This window comes from Panthera leo, chromosome D1 (genome assembly GCF_018350215.1).
Source record: "Panthera leo isolate Ple1 chromosome D1, P.leo_Ple1_pat1.1, whole genome shotgun sequence".
Lineage (NCBI taxonomy): Eukaryota > Metazoa > Chordata > Mammalia > Carnivora > Felidae > Panthera > Panthera leo.
The window spans coordinates 10,266,287-10,286,611 of NC_056688.1; the positions used below are offsets into that span (position 1 = coordinate 10,266,287).

At 38.9% G+C, this 20,325-nt stretch overlaps 1 protein-coding gene across 3 annotated transcripts; it reads right to left on the bottom strand.

The window, feature by feature from the left end:
- Positions 1–633: 633 nt before the first annotated feature.
- On the bottom strand, positions 634–19,050 carry IL18 (interleukin 18). Of its 3 annotated transcripts, XM_042904001.1 has the most exons (7): positions 18,858–19,050; positions 12,674–12,691; positions 9,733–9,816; positions 8,900–8,911; positions 5,360–5,494; positions 4,403–4,536; positions 634–1,223 (listed from the first exon to the last, which is right to left on the bottom strand). In XM_042904001.1, the coding sequence occupies exons 3-7, from the start codon at positions 9,806–9,808 to the stop codon at positions 1,002–1,004; spliced, it is 579 nt and encodes a 192-aa protein (XP_042759935.1). In that variant the 5' UTR covers positions 9,809–9,816; positions 12,674–12,691; positions 18,858–19,050; the 3' UTR covers positions 634–1,001. The 3 variants fall into 3 exon arrangements, with proteins under 3 accessions (XP_042759935.1, XP_042759934.1, XP_042759936.1); XM_042904000.1 differs by lacking the exon at positions 12,674–12,691; XM_042904002.1 differs by lacking the exons at positions 12,674–12,691; positions 18,858–19,050 and adding an exon at positions 12,027–12,161.
- Positions 19,051–20,325: the final 1,275 nt, after the last annotated feature.

Genomic DNA, 20,325 nt, shown 5'->3' on the forward strand with positions numbered 1-20,325 from the left:
GATGAATGGATAATGAAGATGTGGGGTTTATATACAATGGAATATTACTCAGCCATAAAAAGAATGAAATCTTGCCATTTGCTACAGCATGGATGGATCAGAGGACATAATGCTAAGTGAAATAAGTCAGTCATAGAAAACTACCATATGCTTTCACTCATATGTGGAATTTAAGAAACAAAACAAATGAACAAAGAGAAAAAAAGAGAAAACAAACAAGCAAACAAACCAAGACTCTTAAATACAGAGAACACAATGGTGGTTACCAAAGGGGAGGTGGAATAGGAGATGGGGATTAAGGGTGCACTTATTGTGAAGGGCACTGAATAATATATGGAAGTGGTGAATCACTAGATTGTATACCTGAAATGAATATAACACTGTTTGTTAATTATATTGGAATTAAAAATTTTTACTGTCTTCTACTGAGATGATTGTGTTGTTTTTATCCTTTATTCTATTAATATGGTATATTATATTAATTCATTTAATAATATTAAACCATCTTTACATTCCTGGGTTGAATGCCACTTGTTTAGAATGTATAATCCTTTGTATATGCTGTTGGATTCAGGATCAATCTGACTTTGAAAGATACCTGACTTTGGAAGAAATGCAGAAATTAGTCAAATCTGTACAAAATCTTGATGGCTTTAATGATATTCTTAAAAAATTAGAAAGTTCAAGTTATCAGTATCTTTCATCTTTAGGACCAGTAACCCAAAAGATTTAAGGCACGTCTACTGAGTATAATCTATGTTCCAATTAACAGTGTAGAATGTGTTTTGAAACTATGCATTTTCTTAATGTTATGCAAATATTTTATTTATCTGGATAAGGAAGAGTCAACTCAATTTTGTGATACCTTATTATTCATTTCTCAGTGGTATCTTTTAAGACCATTATCCATTTTATTTCATTATTACAATTATAGACACCAAGTCTTACAACCTTTCTGAAAGACAAAAACTCAGAAAGTTCACATTATGCAATTTTAATATCTAATTCTTGTTTTGAACAGTGAACATTATGGACTTATCCCCATTTTCATCCTTTTTTTTCAAAATGAGTTTGAAAAGATCTTTCTCTTTTTCACAAGCTAGAAAGTACCCCTTGTACAATGAAGACTCAAATTGTATCTTATCATCATGTCCTGGAACACTTCTCTGAAAGAATATGATGTCATTTCCTTCATCATTGATACTCTCAGGAGGACTCATTTCCTATAGAGGAAAAAAAAATACTTAATTTTTTAAGAACATGAACAATTTGAATATGTGTGGTTTATTTTGAAGTACATTACTGCAAAGAACTAAAGAAGTGCTTATTCTTAGCAATTAAGGAAAAAAAAAACAAAACCCAAACCTCTGAATATAAGAATATTGATTTTCTTTCCTTCCTAATTCCTAATCTGTTCTCCTTGTTTAATCTGCCTTTTCCCACCATTGAATGCACATTCAGGTTTAAGCCTCTAGTTTCTCCCAATTTAACCATCAGGTAGCTTCCTTTTCTCCTCTCCCCTGAGTGGAGTCCATATCTGATCAAGATGAAGCAGAGTTCCAGCACAGACCACAACCTTTTTAGGCTAATGTCAATTCCTGTTTTCTTCAACCATTCACAGCCAAAGACATTGATGACCTGCACCCCTAGGCATAGGCTAGCTCTTGTTTGTGAGCCTAATGTGAGAGAGGCAGAAAGTGCAGGCATCTCAGCTTCGTCCCTCCTTCAGTGGAGCCTAGGACTGAAACTTGCTGTAAATAGACCCACTAATAGAGAGTCAAATCATAAGAGACTCTTAAAAACTGAGAACAAACTGAGGGTTGATGGGAGGGTGGGAGGGAGGGTAGGGTAGGTGATGGGTATTGAAGAGGGCATCTTTTGGGATGAGCACTGGGTGTTGTATGGAAACCAATTTGACAATAAATTTCACATATTAAATAAATAAATAAATAATAAATAGACCCACTACTTGTACTAGGGCTAGGTCCTGGGTTCCAGGATAGCCCTGCTTATTGGCTTAGTCAGCACTTTTTCTCTGCCAAGCACTCCAGTTCCATAGTAGTTCCTGAATTTCTATCCTGAATTTGGCTGGGTCCTACCCTGAAAACCAAATGCTGATTCTTATGTCTTTCAGCCACAGAAGAGGGTTTTCTCAAGAATAGCTAGATTATGTGAAACCGTAATCCTGCCGGTCCCCCAACTGAGAGTACTGCCTGCACTTTTCCTATTAGTGCATCATACCTACTTTTCAGAATGGACTAGAAAATGTGAGGACCACCCAAGTTTCTTTCCATATTAATCCTGGAGCCAACAGACATTTTGAACTTAATTTTGACCCCCTGGTACCAAAGATGAGCATTATCCTATCTAAGGATTGTTGGAGAGACCTCCGGACCCAAAATAGTATTCCAGCATCCTCTCAAGAGGCCTGAAAGAACCTGGGAGTACCTCCAAACTTCTCAATCCATTATGGAATTTATAGTCATAACTTTTGACCTTTTTCCTTTATCAACATGTGAGGGTCTTGAATTGATGACAGTATAAACTAGTTCACCCACTGGCACATATTTCTGAGGCTGTCTACGATATACCAGAATGTAGGAAGAGACCCCAACCTAGGGGAGGCAATTTGGGACCAACCTAATATCTAATGTATAAGTGATAAATAATCCTTAGCTAAAACTTCAAAAACTCTAGAAATATTAAAGACAGATAAACCTTTTAGTTCAAACCTAGTGTAGAAAGTTATAGTTGAAGGTGGAAGTGTGGATAGGTAGAATAGGTGATCTCTAACTAGTTCAAGGCCACATTTCAGAACAGAGGCAAGGAATCTTGGGGCAGTAGCTTTCTTTAGTTTTGGTGTTGACTATTCATAGCCCTTATTGGGAAGATGCACAACAAATGGATGTGGAAACAATCCTAGTGACCTTGGGGAACACTCAACTTGGAAAGTCCTACCTGGTGAAACTTGAGTGCTCCAAGGGCCTAAGGTATTCTTTGCATCATTACATCAGGAGGGGTTGAATCTGAACCCAGGGAGAGGCAAGCTTGACCTAACATCTCTTACCTTAAAATTTTTTTTTTAAATGTTTACTTATTTTTGAAAGAGACAGAGAGAGAGAGAGAGAAAGAATATGAGCAGGGGAGGGGCAGAGAGAGAGGGAGAGAGACACAGAATCCGAAGCAGGTTCTAGGCTCTGAGCTGTCAGCACAGAGCCTGACATGGGGCTCGAACCCACCAACTGTGAGGTCATGACCTGAGCCAAAATGGGACGTTTAACTGACTGAGCCACCCAGGCACTCCTGACCTAACCTCTCTTATTTTGGTCCTCTCCCAGTTGCTTTAGTAAGTCTGAGAGAATCCTGACCATGCCTGGATGTACATACAAGAAACAGACACTGACAGTAAAGTCTTGAAACAAATCTGTCTTGGTGTCATGAAGGTTCTTGCCCAAAGGAAAACAGGGGTAACCAGAAGCACTAGGACTTTATAGCTAGTAAGCAACCCAGAAAGGTGAGCACATAATGGCAGCCAGTTGTGCCTTATTATCTAGAACTTAGTCTATATTTATAATCACTGCTAAGATCCTTATTAATGGGTGGAAAATGGGATCAAAGAGCATGACCTAAAACTGGTCCTAACACCTTCCTTTCCCTCTTCCCGCCCCTTGACTGAGTCCTTCCAGAAGCACATTTGCTATGAAGCTTAAATGTCAGAGCCCCTCACTTATACAGGTCTCTTTTAAGTCCCCTTCTTTTTTTAAATAAAGCATCAACTTTATGCCTTTGTTGATTTTATATTCTCTTTCTTTAAAAGGGCTGCCCAAATTGTGTAAACTTCAGCCTCCCCTACACCTGGATTTGCCTAGTTCCATTATTATCAGATAAACAACCATTAACTATAACTACAGAGTGACCCAGAAAACTTTCCTCCCAATGAGAACAGCCTGGAGATGCTCACAAACTGACAATTTCAAAGGTGAATCCCATGTCGTGAACGATTTGCTAAATGGGGATTTGCCAATAAAGAACTGCTATCAAGATCACTTTCTACTGAAAGTTAGGACTATGGCCTTAGTAGACATGCCAAGGGGCAACTTGGGAAGGGGGAAAATGCCACATGAAAATATAATTCTGGGGCACCTGGCTGGCTCAGTCCGTTAAGTGTCCAATTCTTGGTTTCAGCTCAGGTCATGATCTCACGATTTGTGAGATCAAGCCCCGAGCCGGGCTCTGCACTGACAGCGTGGATCCTGCTTGGGATTCTCTCTGCTCCTCCCCCACTCTCTCTCTCTTTCAAAATAAATAAATACACTTGAAAAAAAAAGATTGGACTGAGGATATTTGGGTTTTTAAATTTTGCACGTAAATATGACTAAAACAAATTAAGGCTCAGCCTTACCTTAAAGGAAATAATTTTGTTCTCACAGGAGAGAGTAGACATGGTCTTATAATTCACAGAGATGGTTACTGCCAGACCTCTAGTGAGGCTATCTTTATACATATATATGATAAATTCAGTCCGGGGTGCATTATCTGAAATAAACATTAATAAATAAGAACCCTAGGTAGAAGAATTTTTGCAAATCACCATTTATGGAAATTAGCCTAGGGATAATCCTTAACAAACCCATCACCATTTCTGTACTCTGAGATTCAGCCATTTAGCAGGAGACTTTACATGGGCACGCTCACATTCTTTAAAACACATTCATCATATGTATTATAACACAAATGCAGCAACTTTTTGAGTGTTTTGGAGATACTATGAATTCTAAAAGATTGTTTTTTAACCTTTAAATGTTAAATAGAATATTGAAAATCTATCTGTTATGGTAAAAATTTAGTTTTGTTTTTTTTTTTTCCCAAAGTGCACATTCACTGTTTCAACTCTGCCTAAATTCTGATATTTGGAATTCAAACCTTGGAAGGCACAGTAAACAGATTCCTTTGTAAGGCATTCTAAATTTCTGGTGGAAGACAGACTCACTCCAAACGCTTGTGTATTTATTTTTGATTTTGAGTTTTGAAAATTCCATCAGCAATTTAGCTATAACCAACAGCGATTAAGGTCCATATGGAGATTCTGTAGAGTTAGTGCAATTATAGTGAAGGGATTGGCGACCCTCATATAGGCTCAGAATAGCTTGACCCCTAGCAATATCTCTGTTGCATCAATTTTTCACCCCAACTAAAAAATGTGGACCTTATCAAGTTCTTTGTGTGTGAAATTATTACTACTCCTGTGATTTTTCATCTGAGGATTAGGTCTATCCTAGAAAAACAATAGGTAGTTAACTGGAATGGGAAGAAGTAAGCTTGTCATTTTTATGTTACAAATATATATTTAAAAAAATACCTGTACAGTCAGAATCAGGCATATCCTCAAACACAGGTTGATCTCCCTGGTTAATGAAGAGAACTTGGTCGTTCAAGTTTCGTAAGATTGAGAGTTTACGTTCAAGCTTGCCAAAGTAATCTGTTTCCAGGTTTTCTACAATGCACATTAAATCTCATTAAAGAATATGTTTTTCTCTTCCCAAATTACAAATAATCATTCTATATATTTCAGTTTTCAATAACTGCTAATCATAATCTTCTGGTGTAGAAGATGGTAGGACAAAGTTGCACAGTGTTTCTTAACCCACTTCCAAGAGCGCACCCTGATTCTTATTACCACCTTTTTATCACTACTCTACTCATATAGTCTTTTTTTTTTAAGTTTATTTATTTTTGAGAGAGAGAGAGACAGAGTGTGAATGGGAAGGGGCAGAGAGAGAGGGAGAGACATAATCTAGAGCAGGCTCCAGACAGAACCCGACGTGGGGCTTGAACTCATGAACCCGTGAGATCATGACCTGAGCTGAAGTCGGACTCTTAACCGACTGAGCTACCCAGGCGCCCCTACTTCTATGGTCTTAAATTCAAATTCCCTATTTTCAAACCACAATCTCCCATCCTTTTAGCTTTCTTAAGCTTTTCCTCTATGTTTAGAGTCCTCCTGCCTCTTAACATTTTCTGTCTAACCTCTTCCTGTCTTCCCTTTCTTCTCTATGAAGCCTGGGCCTCACAGCTCATCATTTTATCTATCCTTTGCCAGTGTCTTAAATCCTGAATTTACTTGTCCTTTTACTACAAAACCCCAAGACTGGCTGCTGAGGGTTGCTGCCAAGCAATTATACAAATGTACAAATTGGCACATTCCCAGCTCACCGATTGTCAATACTTCCTTTCTGTTATAGCTCAGCAATCCTCCGTGGTACAGAGCTGTGATTCTAAATCTTCTCCTATCTCCTAAGGATCTCTACATTGTGACCTCTGCTTTCGCTTTCTGCAAATGATTTCCTGCCTCTCCACTTACAAACATAACTGTGGCACCACCGGTTAATTTCCTCTACCCCCCGCTCTTGTCCCAGGGGGAAAATGTGGAAAAGGTGCTCCTTCTCGTGTCTAGGGCTAACTCCATCTGTGTTTTGCATGTATCTTCTACTGAAACCTTGATTTACCAATCATCCCCTTTTTTCTGTCAACCCAGTCATTCTACCTCCTGGATTAGTTGTATTTATGATCATAGTTCGTGAGTTCAAGCTCTGTCTCAGGCTCTGTGCTCACAGCTGAGAACCTGGAGCCTGCTTCAGATTCTGTGTCTCCCTCTCTCTCCCCCCCTCCCACACTCATGCTCTGTCTCTCTCTGTCTCTCAAAAATGAATAAATGTTAAAAGAATTTATATATCCAGTCCACATTTTCATCCGGATCTAAGAACTTTATGTCCAAGAGTCCACTGGACATTTCCACTAGGATGTCCCAAAGATAAGATCTAAAACTAAATTTATGTCTTCCTCTTTGCTCCACACTCCTCATTACCCTGCTTTTCCTCTTGTGTTTCCTATTTAACTGAACGGTACAAATTGGCTAAGTGCAAAAATGTAGGCATTATTTTTTCGGTCTTTCTTTCCATCCCCTTCGAAATCCAGCCCCAACTGTGTCCTCTTGATTCTTTTAAGTATTTCTAAAATCCATGCACAGCTCTTCATTGGCATCCACTGTGCCTACCTTAATTCATGTCACCATCATTTCTTACAGGGACTGCAGTAATAGCCTCTTAATTGGCATCTCCCTTTTTTTTTTTTTTTGTCCCCACATCAATTCTTTATACTGAAGCCAGGAGGAATTAAAATTCAATTTTAATTAAAGTTAAAATTCAGAGAGATGATCATGTTATCTCTGATTTTTAATGAGGCACATAGCCACCTAGAATAAAAATTATATTTTCCAGATTCCCTTGCAGTTGGTATTGCCAGGTGACTAAATTCTAATGAATGGAATGAGTGGAGTTGATGTGTACAACTTCCAAGTAGAGACTTTAAAAGGAATGGGGCTGTCTTCCTCTTATTTTGAACCCTTTCTCGCTAGCTGGGATATGGACCTAGGAAGTATGGTAATGATTTTCAAGTATGTGAATGAGTTCAACAACTTAGGGATACTGGAATAGCAGGAGAGAAGAAACTTGAGATCCCACCATCATCACGAACTACCAACTTGGACTTGTATTTTACGGAAGCATTTTCTCTTACTATATTTTTGGATTTCTTTGTGGCAGCAAATTGATCTGTATCCCAGGTCGTACATATTATGCTTTCTGAATCCCCATTATCCCAAAGATAAGGTCTAAATTCCCTATCTTAGAATAAAGGAAGCTTCTTTATCTGCACCCTGTTTATCCTTCTTCTCTCTTCATTCTCCTACTCCCATTCTGAATTACTTTTAATTGCTCAGACATGCCATGCTTTCTTTCATATCTTGGCCTGTGCATGCTGTCTTCTCCCTGCCCACAATACCTTCTCTTCACTAACCCCTATTCACTCTTTAAATCTGTCCCTCCTTCAAAGTGCCCTCCCAGAATCTACTGGACTGAATTAGGTGCCTCTTCCATGTGCTCCCATAGCATCCTGTGTCTTTGTAACACTTAACGTACTATATTCCAATTGTCTTCCTCATGGGCCTGCTTCTCCCTGTAGGAACCATGCTTTGCTCACCACTGTATCCTACTGCTTGACATAGCACCTGGGATACAGATACCAATATTTACTGAATTAAATAAATGGAGAGCAAGGCAATCTTTAAGAAACATGAGGAGTTATAGGTCAATTATATTTCAGTAAAGCTGGGGGGAAAAAGACATGTGAAAAATAGTATTTTTTTTTAAAGTTGATACTTTCTGTTTCAAGTACAGTAAGGATCACCTTAAGAATGGGAAAAGTGTTACTTTTAAGGAAAAGTATGAGAAACTCATGGCCTCTAATAATCTGGGGTCTTTTAGAGGATCATAGGCCAGACATGGGTATGGTCCTACCTGAATGCCAGAAGGACAAGAACTGGGTACATCCACATCTTAATAAGACATAATGGCTCAGCTTCATAATTCTGCCTGCTCTACCCTCTCCTGTCTCCTCTATTTCCAGAATCCTCTGCCACCTGGGAGCCTCCCAGGCTTCTTCCCAAAACATTTCTGAGAGAGAGGGTTAAAGGAAGGTTTCCTTGATTTTGGACAATTCTCTTGCTTCAACCCCCTTTTCCTCCAGAGAATCCATGACCTCCTCATAATCTTAGAATCTCTGTAATAAGCGAAGTCTATTTTGTAGATTCTAAGAGCTAGAGAAGTTTCTAAGGTGTAGAGAGAAGCATATTTTGCTAGCGGTTCTTCTCTGTATCCCTTATGGTTGTCTTTATTTCAAGGCTGTCCTTTTGAGTCCACATTCCTTTGAGGGAAGATTACCTTCTCAAAGGGCCTAGTACCAGTTTCTCTCAGCTGAGAATGGGGATATGGATGTGTCTGAGAGGTGCTTACTCAAGTAGCTACTGATTTTGCAAAGAAAGAGAAATAAATTTATACTTTACCATCACTGTCAGCTAAAGGGGAAAAAAAGAGAAACAAAATATGTTAAACTCTATATTTCAATTCGGAATCTCCTCTTACCCTACCATTTTATAACTCGTCTGTCACTCCCCAGTGTTTAACCACTAACTAACCAGTGATGGCCTTTGTGGGCCTCCATCGGAAATATTATACAATCATGCCAGAGGTCGCATAAAATGGAGCTCATTAGACTTAGTGTGGTCTCAGCTAAATTAGATATAAAACCCAAATCCAGAGTCCACAAATTTAAATTTTTACTTAAAAGGAAATGTTGTAAAGTGATAGATTACTCTTAAGTTTATGGTTTCAATGGAAAGTCACCTAGGGACTTTCTGTGAATCTTTCAAATGAAGCCAAACTTTCAAATGGAGCCAAGCTGCCTACAGAAGATGAATCATTAGAATCTGTTTTTATTTGTCAAGTTTGTTTACATAAACTGGCATAATCTACTCACAGAACTCCAGATTTAAGGTATTTGTTATATGATTTGCCAGTTTGTTGCAGGAAATTATATTCCCTGAGCGTACCCAATTTTGTGAGATTTCCTCATGTGCACCTGCAGCCATCTTATGGGTTGGCTTCTGCTAGCGAAAGTGACAGGACATGTGGTGAGACAAGGTGCTAGGACGTTGGACATATTGTGGTTAATTTCTAGAGGCCCAGTATTTTTTATTCTTTTCCAGAAAAGAGGGTCACCGGTATTACAACAGAATTTGGTGACAAAAAAAGAGGTGCTTAATAGTTATCTCACAACATCTTTTCTAGCTGAATACATTTATCTGAATCCTTATCTGGCCTATTGCTTTAGACTTACCTACAAAGTAAAGTGTATTGTCAATAAATTTCATTCCCACAAAGTTGATGCAATCATCTACTGGTATAGCAGTCATCTTTATTCCTAATGAAAGCAAAGAGTCATTTGTGAAAAGGTAGTGGTTTTTCCATTTCCACCCCAAAAATATTTTTCTACTTACTGCCTTCTATTACCTCCAAACTCAGAAGTCAGTGTATCACCCAGTATGCTGATGAACACTTTGGATATTTAATAAACACTTGGGTCTTCAGCTTATGAATACACGTGTTCAAATGTTCTCTTGTAAACCAACAAATGTTTGGAATCTAGAAAGCATCTTCTCATAAGACAGTATTATAAAGGGTGGATAAGTGGCCCACTAACTGAACTGAAATATTGTCCTAGTATCTTGGAGGAAATGTATCATCAATATACATATACGATGCTTGTCATTTAACTATGGATTGGTTCTATGTCTGTCTTACAACCAATGGGTTCATGTGCATGGGAGACTGAAGCTTTGTGACTTCATTGTGAAAGTGCCAAAAGTGAGGCAATGATAAAAGTAGTGTTTCGGGGCATCTGGGTGGTTCAGTCGGTTAAGCGTCCGACTTCAGCTCAGGTCACGATCTCGCAGTCCGTGAGTTCGAGCCCCGCGTCGGGCTCTGGGCTGATGGCTCAGAGCCTGGAGCCTGCTTCCGATTCTGTGTCTCCCTCTCTCTCTGCCCCTCCCCCGTTCATGGTGTGTCTCTCTCTGTCTCAAAAATGAATAAACGTTAAAAAAAATTAAAAAAAAAAAAAGTAGTGTTTCTGCCTGGGAGTAAGGGCAGTGTGTGAGGACGCCACAGCGCTCTGGCATCTGATGGCCCTTTTTCTCCTTGAGCAGCCATAGCTTTTGGTCTGGAGTTTGGGTTATACTATGCTTTTTATACAAGTAATACATAAATACAGTGTTTCTGTAAAAATAAAAAAAAAACCCAAATAATACAGGACTTAAACATGTTAAAACTTCTTCTTTTTGCTTTTCTCCTCTGCCCCACCCTATGCCACCCCACTCCAATATTGTGTGTATCCTTCTAGACCTTTGTCTATGAAGAAGGGTTTCTATACCTGAGAAATTTGTAAACTTAGATAGGAAAAAATTACATATTACAAATAAAAAATTACATTTATTTTCACCAACTTCTAAAAATTTTTTTAAATGTTTATTTATTTTTGTGAGAGAGAAAGAGAGACATAGTGTGAGCAGGGGAGGGGCAGAGAGAAACAGAGACCCAGAATCTAAAGCAGGCTTCAGGCTCTGAGCTGTCAGCAGAGTCCAACACAGGGCTCAAGCTCATGGACCTCGAGATCATGACCCGAAGTGAAGTCGGACACTTAACCAACTGAGCCAGCTAGGTGCCCCTATTTTCACCAACTTCTAACTGAAATTTAGCAGTTCCTCCCCTTATGGTCGTGTAGGAAACCACAGTATGTATTATTAGCAGTATCTCTGATGTCAGTAATGGAAACACATATTTCCTATTGTGTTATAATTGTTGTAGAGATCTTGAAATAGGGTTTAAACTCCTTACTACTTTGAAATATACAGAAGTTATTAGTCCCACCAGTAGATTTTGGGTTTGTTTGTTTGCATGTTTGTTTGCAAAAATTTTTTTTAATGTTTATTTTTGAGAGAGAGAGAAAGCGCATGCACGCGTGTAAGGTGAGGAGGGGCAGAGAAAGAGGGAGAGAGAGGATCCAAAGCAGGCACTGTGCTGACAGCAGAGAAAGAGAGCCCAATGGGGCTTGAACTCCCGAACCGGGAGATCACGACCTGAGCTGAAGCCAATGTTCAAAACTGACTGAGCCACCCAAGTGCCCCAAATTTTGTTATTTATGTCTTGATAAAGAGGCACATACATACTATATCAAAATTTGTTAAAAAACCTTTTTTGATAACCCCAATTTAATGTAATAAGTTTCCTTTATAAGCCTAAGTATTTAAGATAATTTTTTAGATATTTATTTGTTTTTGAGAGAAAGAGAGAGAGACAGAGCATGAGTGAGGGAGGGGCAGAGAGAGAGGGAGACACAGAATCTGAAGCAGCCTCTGAACTGTCAGCACAGAGCCCGACATGGGGCTTCAACTCACTAACCATGAGATCATGACCTGAGCTGAAGTTGAATGCTTAACCTACTGAGCAATTAAGTACTAAATGTTATCCATGTAAACACATTATTTTGTGAAGGGGTCCACAAACTTCACCAGATTGTCTGTGAGGGCCCATGCCACAGAAATGATTAAGAGGCCCTACTCCAGAGTTCAGCAGTACCTTGGGTTCCTGAGGGTAATTATGGTTGGGGCTCTAAGGCATGTGGCTGCTTCACAGTAGTCCTTGGTATATAGAGGAGTATTTAAGTCGAAGCTCATAGGTAGAGAAGTGACTCAAATTTTTTTCTGGCATAGTCTGCTGAGGCCAAACATGTGTGGTAGAAGAAGCCAGAAATGAAAACCCAGTTAAAAACCTTAATCCAAATTAAGGTAACCCAAAACACTTGTGAATTGGTGGCTATTTAACAGTTTTATCTAGGTTCAATTCCTTATACATATACAAATGTGGATAGTTATCAAATTTATATAGATATATAATATACAAGCATATATGTATATATAATTTCGTATATATGAAATAATGGCTAGGGTGGTCTTCTCTACAAACTTTAATGTTATGTAATGCATTCATATTTTTGTAAAATAATTTACTTGAAAAGCCCTAAATAGTATATTGAGTGGAATTGGATGAAATGACTAGTGTTTACTACAGTGAGTATTTAGTCAATGAGTGAATTAATTTAGAGGACACTACTACCTTAAAAAGAATAATATTACACAATATTTGAAATCATTCATCAGGTAATTACTGAGCATGCACTACGTATCAGGCATGGAGCTAGAAAGCTGACAAAACACAATACTTACCCTGCAATTACTCAGAGTCTAGGGAGAGACAAATATATCAACAATTACAAAATAGTACAATGAACGCTGTGCAGAGCTGGGTTTACAAGAGATCCTCTCTGTCTGCCTGGTGGTGTGTGGAAGAAAACTTCTTAGAGGAAGCGATAATCATGCTGCCTTGAAAGAGAGGCAGGCATTTTCTTTTCTTTTTTATTAATTTTCTTTTTTTAAATTTACATCCAAATTAGTTAGCATATAGCGCAACAATGATTTCAGGAGTAGATTCCTTAATGCCCCTTACCCACGTAGCTCATCCCCCCTCCCACACCCCCTCCAGTAACCCTCTGCTTGTTCTACATATGAGAGGCAGGCATTTACAAGGCCAGGGGAAGAGCTTTCCACAAAGAGGGAACAACGTGAGCAAAAGCCTGGAGCAGGGAATTCTGAGAGAACCTTGCTTGTTTGGAACCTCATCACTTTTCCTGCAGTTAATGCAAATGGAGTCCCATTGTGTAGGAAGAAAGCATTTCTGAAGATCTCAGATAGTTCAAGAGTAACTTTTCCTTGGGAACAAATACAAAAGTAGTAAAGAGATATCCTCAAAGGACATAAATCTACAACAACCGGAGTGTATTCTTGCTTTCTTTCTTTGTTTCAACTTTCTCAGCATTATAGCTGATTCTTTGCATAGTGCTCTCTCTCCACACATTCTATCGTGGTGGTACTTTGGCCTTTTTATCATTGTTTTCTGGCATCTAACTGTTTTTCCAACTTATTTGGAAAATATTTATTTGGAGGTGTTTTTCAGCACAAGCAGTAATAATACCCCTCAGCGCTTTGATGACATTACTATCAGATATAAAAATATTTAAAATTATGATAGTAGTGAATATTTAAAGTTTTAAAAAATGTTTATTTATTTTTGAGAGAGAGAGAGAGAGTGCAAGGAGGGGAGGGGCAGAGAGAGAGGAAGACAGAATCCGAAGGAGGCTCCAGACTTTAAGCTGTCAGTACAGAGCCCAAGGCAGGTCTTGAACTCAAGAACTGTGAGATCATGACCTGAGCTGAAGTCGGATGCTCAATCAACTGAGCCACCCAGGCGCCTCAGTAGTGAATATTTTAAAAATAGCATAACAGTAACCTGTATGTCTCAAGAATAGCCTAGCTTACATAATACCAACATGGAAGCAGATAATTGTCAAGTATGAGAGACACTTAAATGTGGGAAGAGTGTTAACAGCTCACAACTCACTTGCCCTACCAGCTTTGAAATTGTGTCATTCTACATAAACTAATTTGGAGGAGTTCACATATTTCCAATTTGCCTATAAAGTGAGACTATTATGGGGCACCTGGGTGGCTCAGTCAGTTAAGTGTCCGACCCTCAGTTTCAGCTCAGTTCATGATCTCATGGTTTCATGGGTTCAGGCCCTGCATCGGGCTTTGTGCTGGCAGCTTGGAGCCTGCTTGAGAGTCTCTCTCTCCCTCTCTTTCTGCCCCTCCCTGACTTGTGCTGTTTCTGTCTCTCTCAAAATAAAATAAAACTTAAAAAAAAAAACAATTTGAAAAATGAGACTATTATTTCTCTATTCTTGATTCTGTCTAGTTCAATTCACATAAAATGCAACTTGCAAAATAGTTCAGTTTGACATAAACTTGTAAAGGAGAGTCCGATTATAAAGGCCTTGCTTAAGTAGGCTAAAGAGTTTGAACTGTTTTTCTGAAAAAAATACTGAATCTCTTTAAGTAGGAGAAAGGCATGGTCAGATTTATGTTTTGAAAAGCTCACCCTGGCAGCTGTGTAGAGGATGGATTTGATGGGGCAAGACTGAACAGAGGCCAGAAAACAACCTCAGAAGTAATTTTAACAGTTAAGGTAACAGTTGATGAAGCTATAAACTAAGTAAGGTAGCGACTGTGGGGACAAAAGCACTGGATGGATTCAAGAGAGATGAAATATCAGGATTGGTTTTTAGCTAATTGGCTGTAGATCAAATGGAAGAAGGAGGAACTGCGGGTGACTTCAAAGTTGCTGGCTTGGGCAACTTGTTGAGTGGTTACCTCATTATAACTAAGAAAAAAGAGAATGGCAGGCCAAGTGGAAAATAATTAGTTCAGTTTTGTAAATCTAAGAGAGAAGTGTCACAGAAGACAAGGGAGAAAGGAGCTTTAAGGAGGAACTGCTTAGGTACAAGCTCAAACTTGTTTATCGAATGTGGCAAGTTAGGAAGGTCTGGTGTCGGTAGAACAGTTTGGGGAATGTGAGGGAACAGAAGCACGTTGACAAAGATCTAGGGCAGAGTAGGGTGGGGAAAAAGTAAGACAGCAAATAGAAACTATTTTTTTAGGGACTCAGGCCATAAAGTGAAGAGAGAGGGTGGTAGTTTCGATAACTTGCAAATTTCAGTTTCTGGTTCCAGCTGTAGGGTATACTAATGAATTACTTTCTAAAACATGCCCAAATAACCTGTCTGAAATGGAAACCCGGGAGTCCTCCACTCCTTTGTCTAACCTGCCTCACAAATACTGTAGGTTATAACTCAGAAATGTCTCTAGAATTTGGCATCTCCTCTCCATCTCCACCAGCATTGTTTTAAGTCCAGCCCTCATCACTTCTGGCATCTTCTCTTTAGAGATTTTCTGGCTTCCAGACTCTCCCGGCTTCATACTGTTGCCAGCGACATTTCCCCTGCCAGGCAGTAACTTCCCTGTTTTCGTTGCCTGCTAGACCCTCGGTTCTTCACCTTTTCAGGCCCAGCTCAAACATTTTCTCTGTGAAGACCTCCCTTACTCCTCCATTCCTACCTAATCATTCTCTCACCAGTGCCCCCCTACACCTACTCCCGCTTATGCTTCTCAAATACATCTTACTGCACTGAATGAGATTATTTTGATTACAAATAGGTCTGCCCAGCTTCAATCTGAGTTTCTTTAAGATGAATTGTCCCTTTCTTCTTGAATCTTCCGCATCTGGAAAGAAGTTTATATACAGCAGGGGCTCAATCAATGTTAAAGGAATAAATGTCTGCTATGATACACCTTGTTGCCATGACAACAGTGTGTAAAGGAACTGGTAGAATTTTTTTCTATCTTAAAACCTTCACTCCATCTGAAAGCCAATGAGAAAGAGAAGGAATATTAGGAACACTTGAAACATATTTAAAAAAAAACAGAGTAACTTCTCCAATATTCTCCCTCTTCTTTCCCGCCCCCCCCCCCCCGTGGTTTCTTTTTTACTTCAAGTGCTTATTTTGAATTCTTTATTTTCTTACCACTCTTCTTGTGAGATCTCAGTATATCTACAAATAACCCTTCTATTCCTCCCCTCAACTTCCCTCTTTTCCAGTCTCATCTGTGTCCCTTTACTTTAACTCCAGTATGTGAAAATTATAGTTCCCATTGGATAAATATGCTTTGAATATTTCATCTAAAATTCTCAGATTATTGACTTTTTTTTCATCTAAAGTTACAAACCACCTCAGAACGATCCTCCCAGGAATATGCAAGTGGCAGTTGGTTCTTTCAAACAAAAACAGTTTTTGTTATACAAGCCTTGAAGACTAGCCACAAGCTAGTGAATGGTAGAAAATCATGATGGACATGAGGTCACATGCTTCACAATCTTGTCTGGGGCAAGTCACTTAATTTTGATGGTCTCGGTTTCCTCATTTGGACAAAGAGGAAGTTGAATGGTTAATATTACAGGTGTTATCCAGCTCCAGTATTCTGTAATTCTAGATTTTAGCTAAGGCTGCAAGGAGAGAACCATTTATATGTGGCAAATGCCCTCATAACCACTTCCTCATAACTCTAACATAACACGTATTGATTGAATATGTATTTCAGCCATAGAGGAGTTTAAAAACATACTATTGGAGGAATACTACTTGGCAATGAGAACGAATGAAATCATGCCATTTGCAGCAACGTGGATGGAACTGGAAGGCATCATGCTGAGTGACATAAGTCAGTCTGAGAAGGACAGATATCATATGTTTTCATTCATATGTGGATCTTAGAAACTTAACAGAAGACCATGGGAGCAGGGAAGGGGAAAAAATAGTTACAAACAGAGAGGGAGGGAGGCAAACCATAAGAGAATCTTAAATACAGAGAAAAAATTGAGGGTGGATGGGGGGGGGCAGGGAGAGGGGAAAATGAGTGATGGGCATTGAGGAGGGCACTTGTTGGGATGAGCACTGGGTGTTGTATGTAAGTGACGAACCATGGGAATCTACCCCAAAAACCAAGAGCACACTTTACACACGGTATGTTAGCCAACTTGACAATAAATTATATTAAAAAAAACCCCATATTATTAGAATGTTTGAAAAGCAATTTGAATTTGAAAAGCAATCATGTTTATCCTTGCTGTGGATTTCAATTCTGTGGCATAGACAGACACCGGATGAAATGAGGAAGCATATTACCTAATTCCCTAAAATCAGGTACTTAGTCATCTTGGTAGCAGCAAGATGAAAATCTAAGTATTCAGTTCTAGAAATCATTTAGTTCTTGAAAATGTTGCCATTCCATGAATGTCTGTATGTGGATGTGGCAGAGGTGGGATAGAGGAAGACCTAGGTAAAAATTTAGGTAAATAATAGGTGGCTGATAATAGGTGCAATATAATGATAATAGGTGCGTATATAATCAACACCTAAATACAGACTCAAAGGAAAAATCCAGAGTGGAACTGATGTAGTTGGAATGGCCTCGTGTGAAAAGGAGAATCGAATTTAACCTTAAAGAATGCTTACGATTTAAATAGATGGGAAAGGACATGGAAGAGCATTTATATGATCATTAAAACAGTGTTGTGATGGAGGATGGACTTCATGAATAGAGCCATTTTTTTGGACTGTGGTGGAACACTCCTGCTGTCCTGCAGTGAACTCAGGGTAGGGTGGGGTTAGAGAGGGCTTTGGAAGTCACTAGAAGAATGTGATCTTATTTATTTATTTATTTTTAAGTTTATTTATTTTTCTTAGTAATCTCTACACCCAACGTGTGGCTCAAACTCATGACCCCAAGATCAAGAGTTGCATGCTCTTCCTGATGAGCCAGCCAGGTGCCCCAGAAAAATGTGAATTTAATCTCATAGGCAATAGGAATGCAAGTTACTGAGCCAGCAAGTGCATTTTGAAAAAGATAAGAGACAGGCGCTGGCACTACTCTAAGAATTCATGTACAAATTTGCATAAGAATTCATAATATTCATGTAGGGATATTATGAACAAGCCAGGTTAAAAAAGATACTCTGGAGGAAGATTTAAAAGAACTTGAAATAGCTGGATATAGACAAAAAGAAAAGAGGAGTTTAAGGGAGTCCTAATTTTTCTTATTAGTACTTCAAAATAGAGGTATTAATTTAGCCCTTTCCTTATTGTGAAATAAGATTCTCCTGGGGAATGTTATAATTTCGTCCAACTATAGCCCAGCTAAGGGTGCTGATGCAGATTCTATCAAGAGGATCAACCTTTGGCAAAAATTTTTTGTTTGCTTTTAGAATCATGGATTCACAGTTGAGACTCCCGTTGAAGAGAAGCTTACTTATTTTATTGTTCTAAAGCAGCAATTCTTAAGGGGCTCTTGAGGTCAAAGCTATTTTCATAATAATAACAAGCTGTAATTTGTCTTTTTCACCCTCATTCTCTCATGTGTATACACTACAGTTTACCAGAGCTTACATTCTGGGCAATATCACATAGATTAAATGCAGAAGCAGATACAAACACAACTGTCTTCCATTAAGCCAGAGATTCATAAAAATGAAAAACAATGTCACTCTTCACAGATTTTAAAAAATGTATGGTTATTTATAATTAAAAATGTTATTTATGCTGGCCTGTGATGTGCTTACTGTTATTTTGAAACAAGTTGAATTTCTAGTACAGTAAATGACAACAATACAGTCAAGTAACCTAGGGAAACAAACATTTTTGAGGGTCCTCCTCAATGATTTTTAGGAATGTAAAGAGGTCACAAGACCAAAAAGTTTGAGAACGTTTGCTCAAAAGTGATACTCTCCAACGTTGGTTAAAAGAAAAAGTTTCCACTCTGACTTTGCTGTGTTCCCTATGTTATTACAGATTGCCCATGATAGTGATGTCAGAGGACCTCAATTCCTCTCAATCACTCTTCTAGTTGATTTACGTTTAAAACCATGTCTCATTTCTAAATAAAAAGGAATGATATTTCTTACCTGTGCTCAATAGTTTCCTAGGAGAGGAAGGGATCTGGAAGGTTTGAGGTCCCTTTCTTTTCCTGAGCTGTGTAGATGGCAGAAGGTGGCAGCAGCCCCTTTAGCGGCTGAAGCTGGCAGCCAGGAATGCAGAAAGCATTGGAAAACAGAGCTTGCTGGTCATCTGATCTATAGCCGTCTGGGGGAGGAGGAGACCAAGCGATTGGGAGAAAGGAGGAAGGAGGTGGAGGGAGGAGACTGTTCTGGCACGCCTTGAACCCGCCTTCAAATGTGGGCTCTTTCCAAGGGCAGTAGAACTGGAAATAAAGTCAGAGAATTTGTGTACTTCTTTTAATGTAAAATCACTATTTTAATGAGATAATTTCTGCTGTAAAAGTTGGAGTTCTGGCCCTTCCAAATCTTGTGCCTTTCTCTCAGAAGTACTGTACTTTCAAGCCCTTTTAAAAAAGCACCTGCTTGGTCAATTAGAAGCATGTTTTCTCACATTAATCTCTCTCTGTTTTGAGATTTTCTATTCACGCTTTAGGTCAAAACTTTTCCCTTATCTTGTGGTGCTGAATAATCAGCCCTATTAGAATAATCCCTATAATGTAATAATAGCACCTGAAATGTAATTTTAAAAAAGCAGCGTAAAATATCACAGCCTTGAAAATAATTAGCAGAAACAAAGTTCCCCGGACAATTTTTTCTTGAACACGTGCCAAATGGTATTACCGTGCTAGCAAGGAAAGTAGCAAAGTGACATTTGGTTTCTGCTTTTTTGGCCAGTATAGAGCCTATATGGAAACAGAGGTGTTCTAGAGTTAGGAATCAAATGCTTCCATAAGCAGCTAGTTGAGTTTGGTTTTTGTTTGTTTTTTTTTTTTTTTTTAACAAAATAGGGTTTTCATTTTACAATGTTATAAAAACATCATGTCCACCGCAGTGATTACAAAGGAAGTCTGTGGTGAGATGGTCAGAGGTGCTTGGTGCAGAGACTACTAGAAAAAGAAAAATCATGCATTTAGGAAACATATGGTAAGAATACACACATGGTTGAAATTGAAGTAACAGATTTCCATCCTCCAACTGTAGTGTTCCATATAGCTAATTAATACGAAAGCATGAAATAGAGTCAAAGAATGATCAGAAGCAGAGCACCAAACAAGTTAATTTTATTATTTTTATTTTTTATTAGAATTTTTTTTTTTAACGTTTATTCATTTTTGAGAGACAGAGAGAGACAGAGCATGAGTGGGGGAGCGACAGAGAGGGAGACACAGAATATGAATCAGGCTCCAGGCTCTGAGCTGTCAGCACACAGCCAGAGGCGGGGCTCAAACCCATGAACCGTGAGATCATGACCTGAGGCGAAGTTGGATGCTTAACCGGCTGAGCCACCCGGGCACCCCTGAACAAGTTAACTTTAAATGGCCCATCGCCAATGATTTTTCTCCAACTGTAAAGATGTAAAGTGCACAATTTTCCC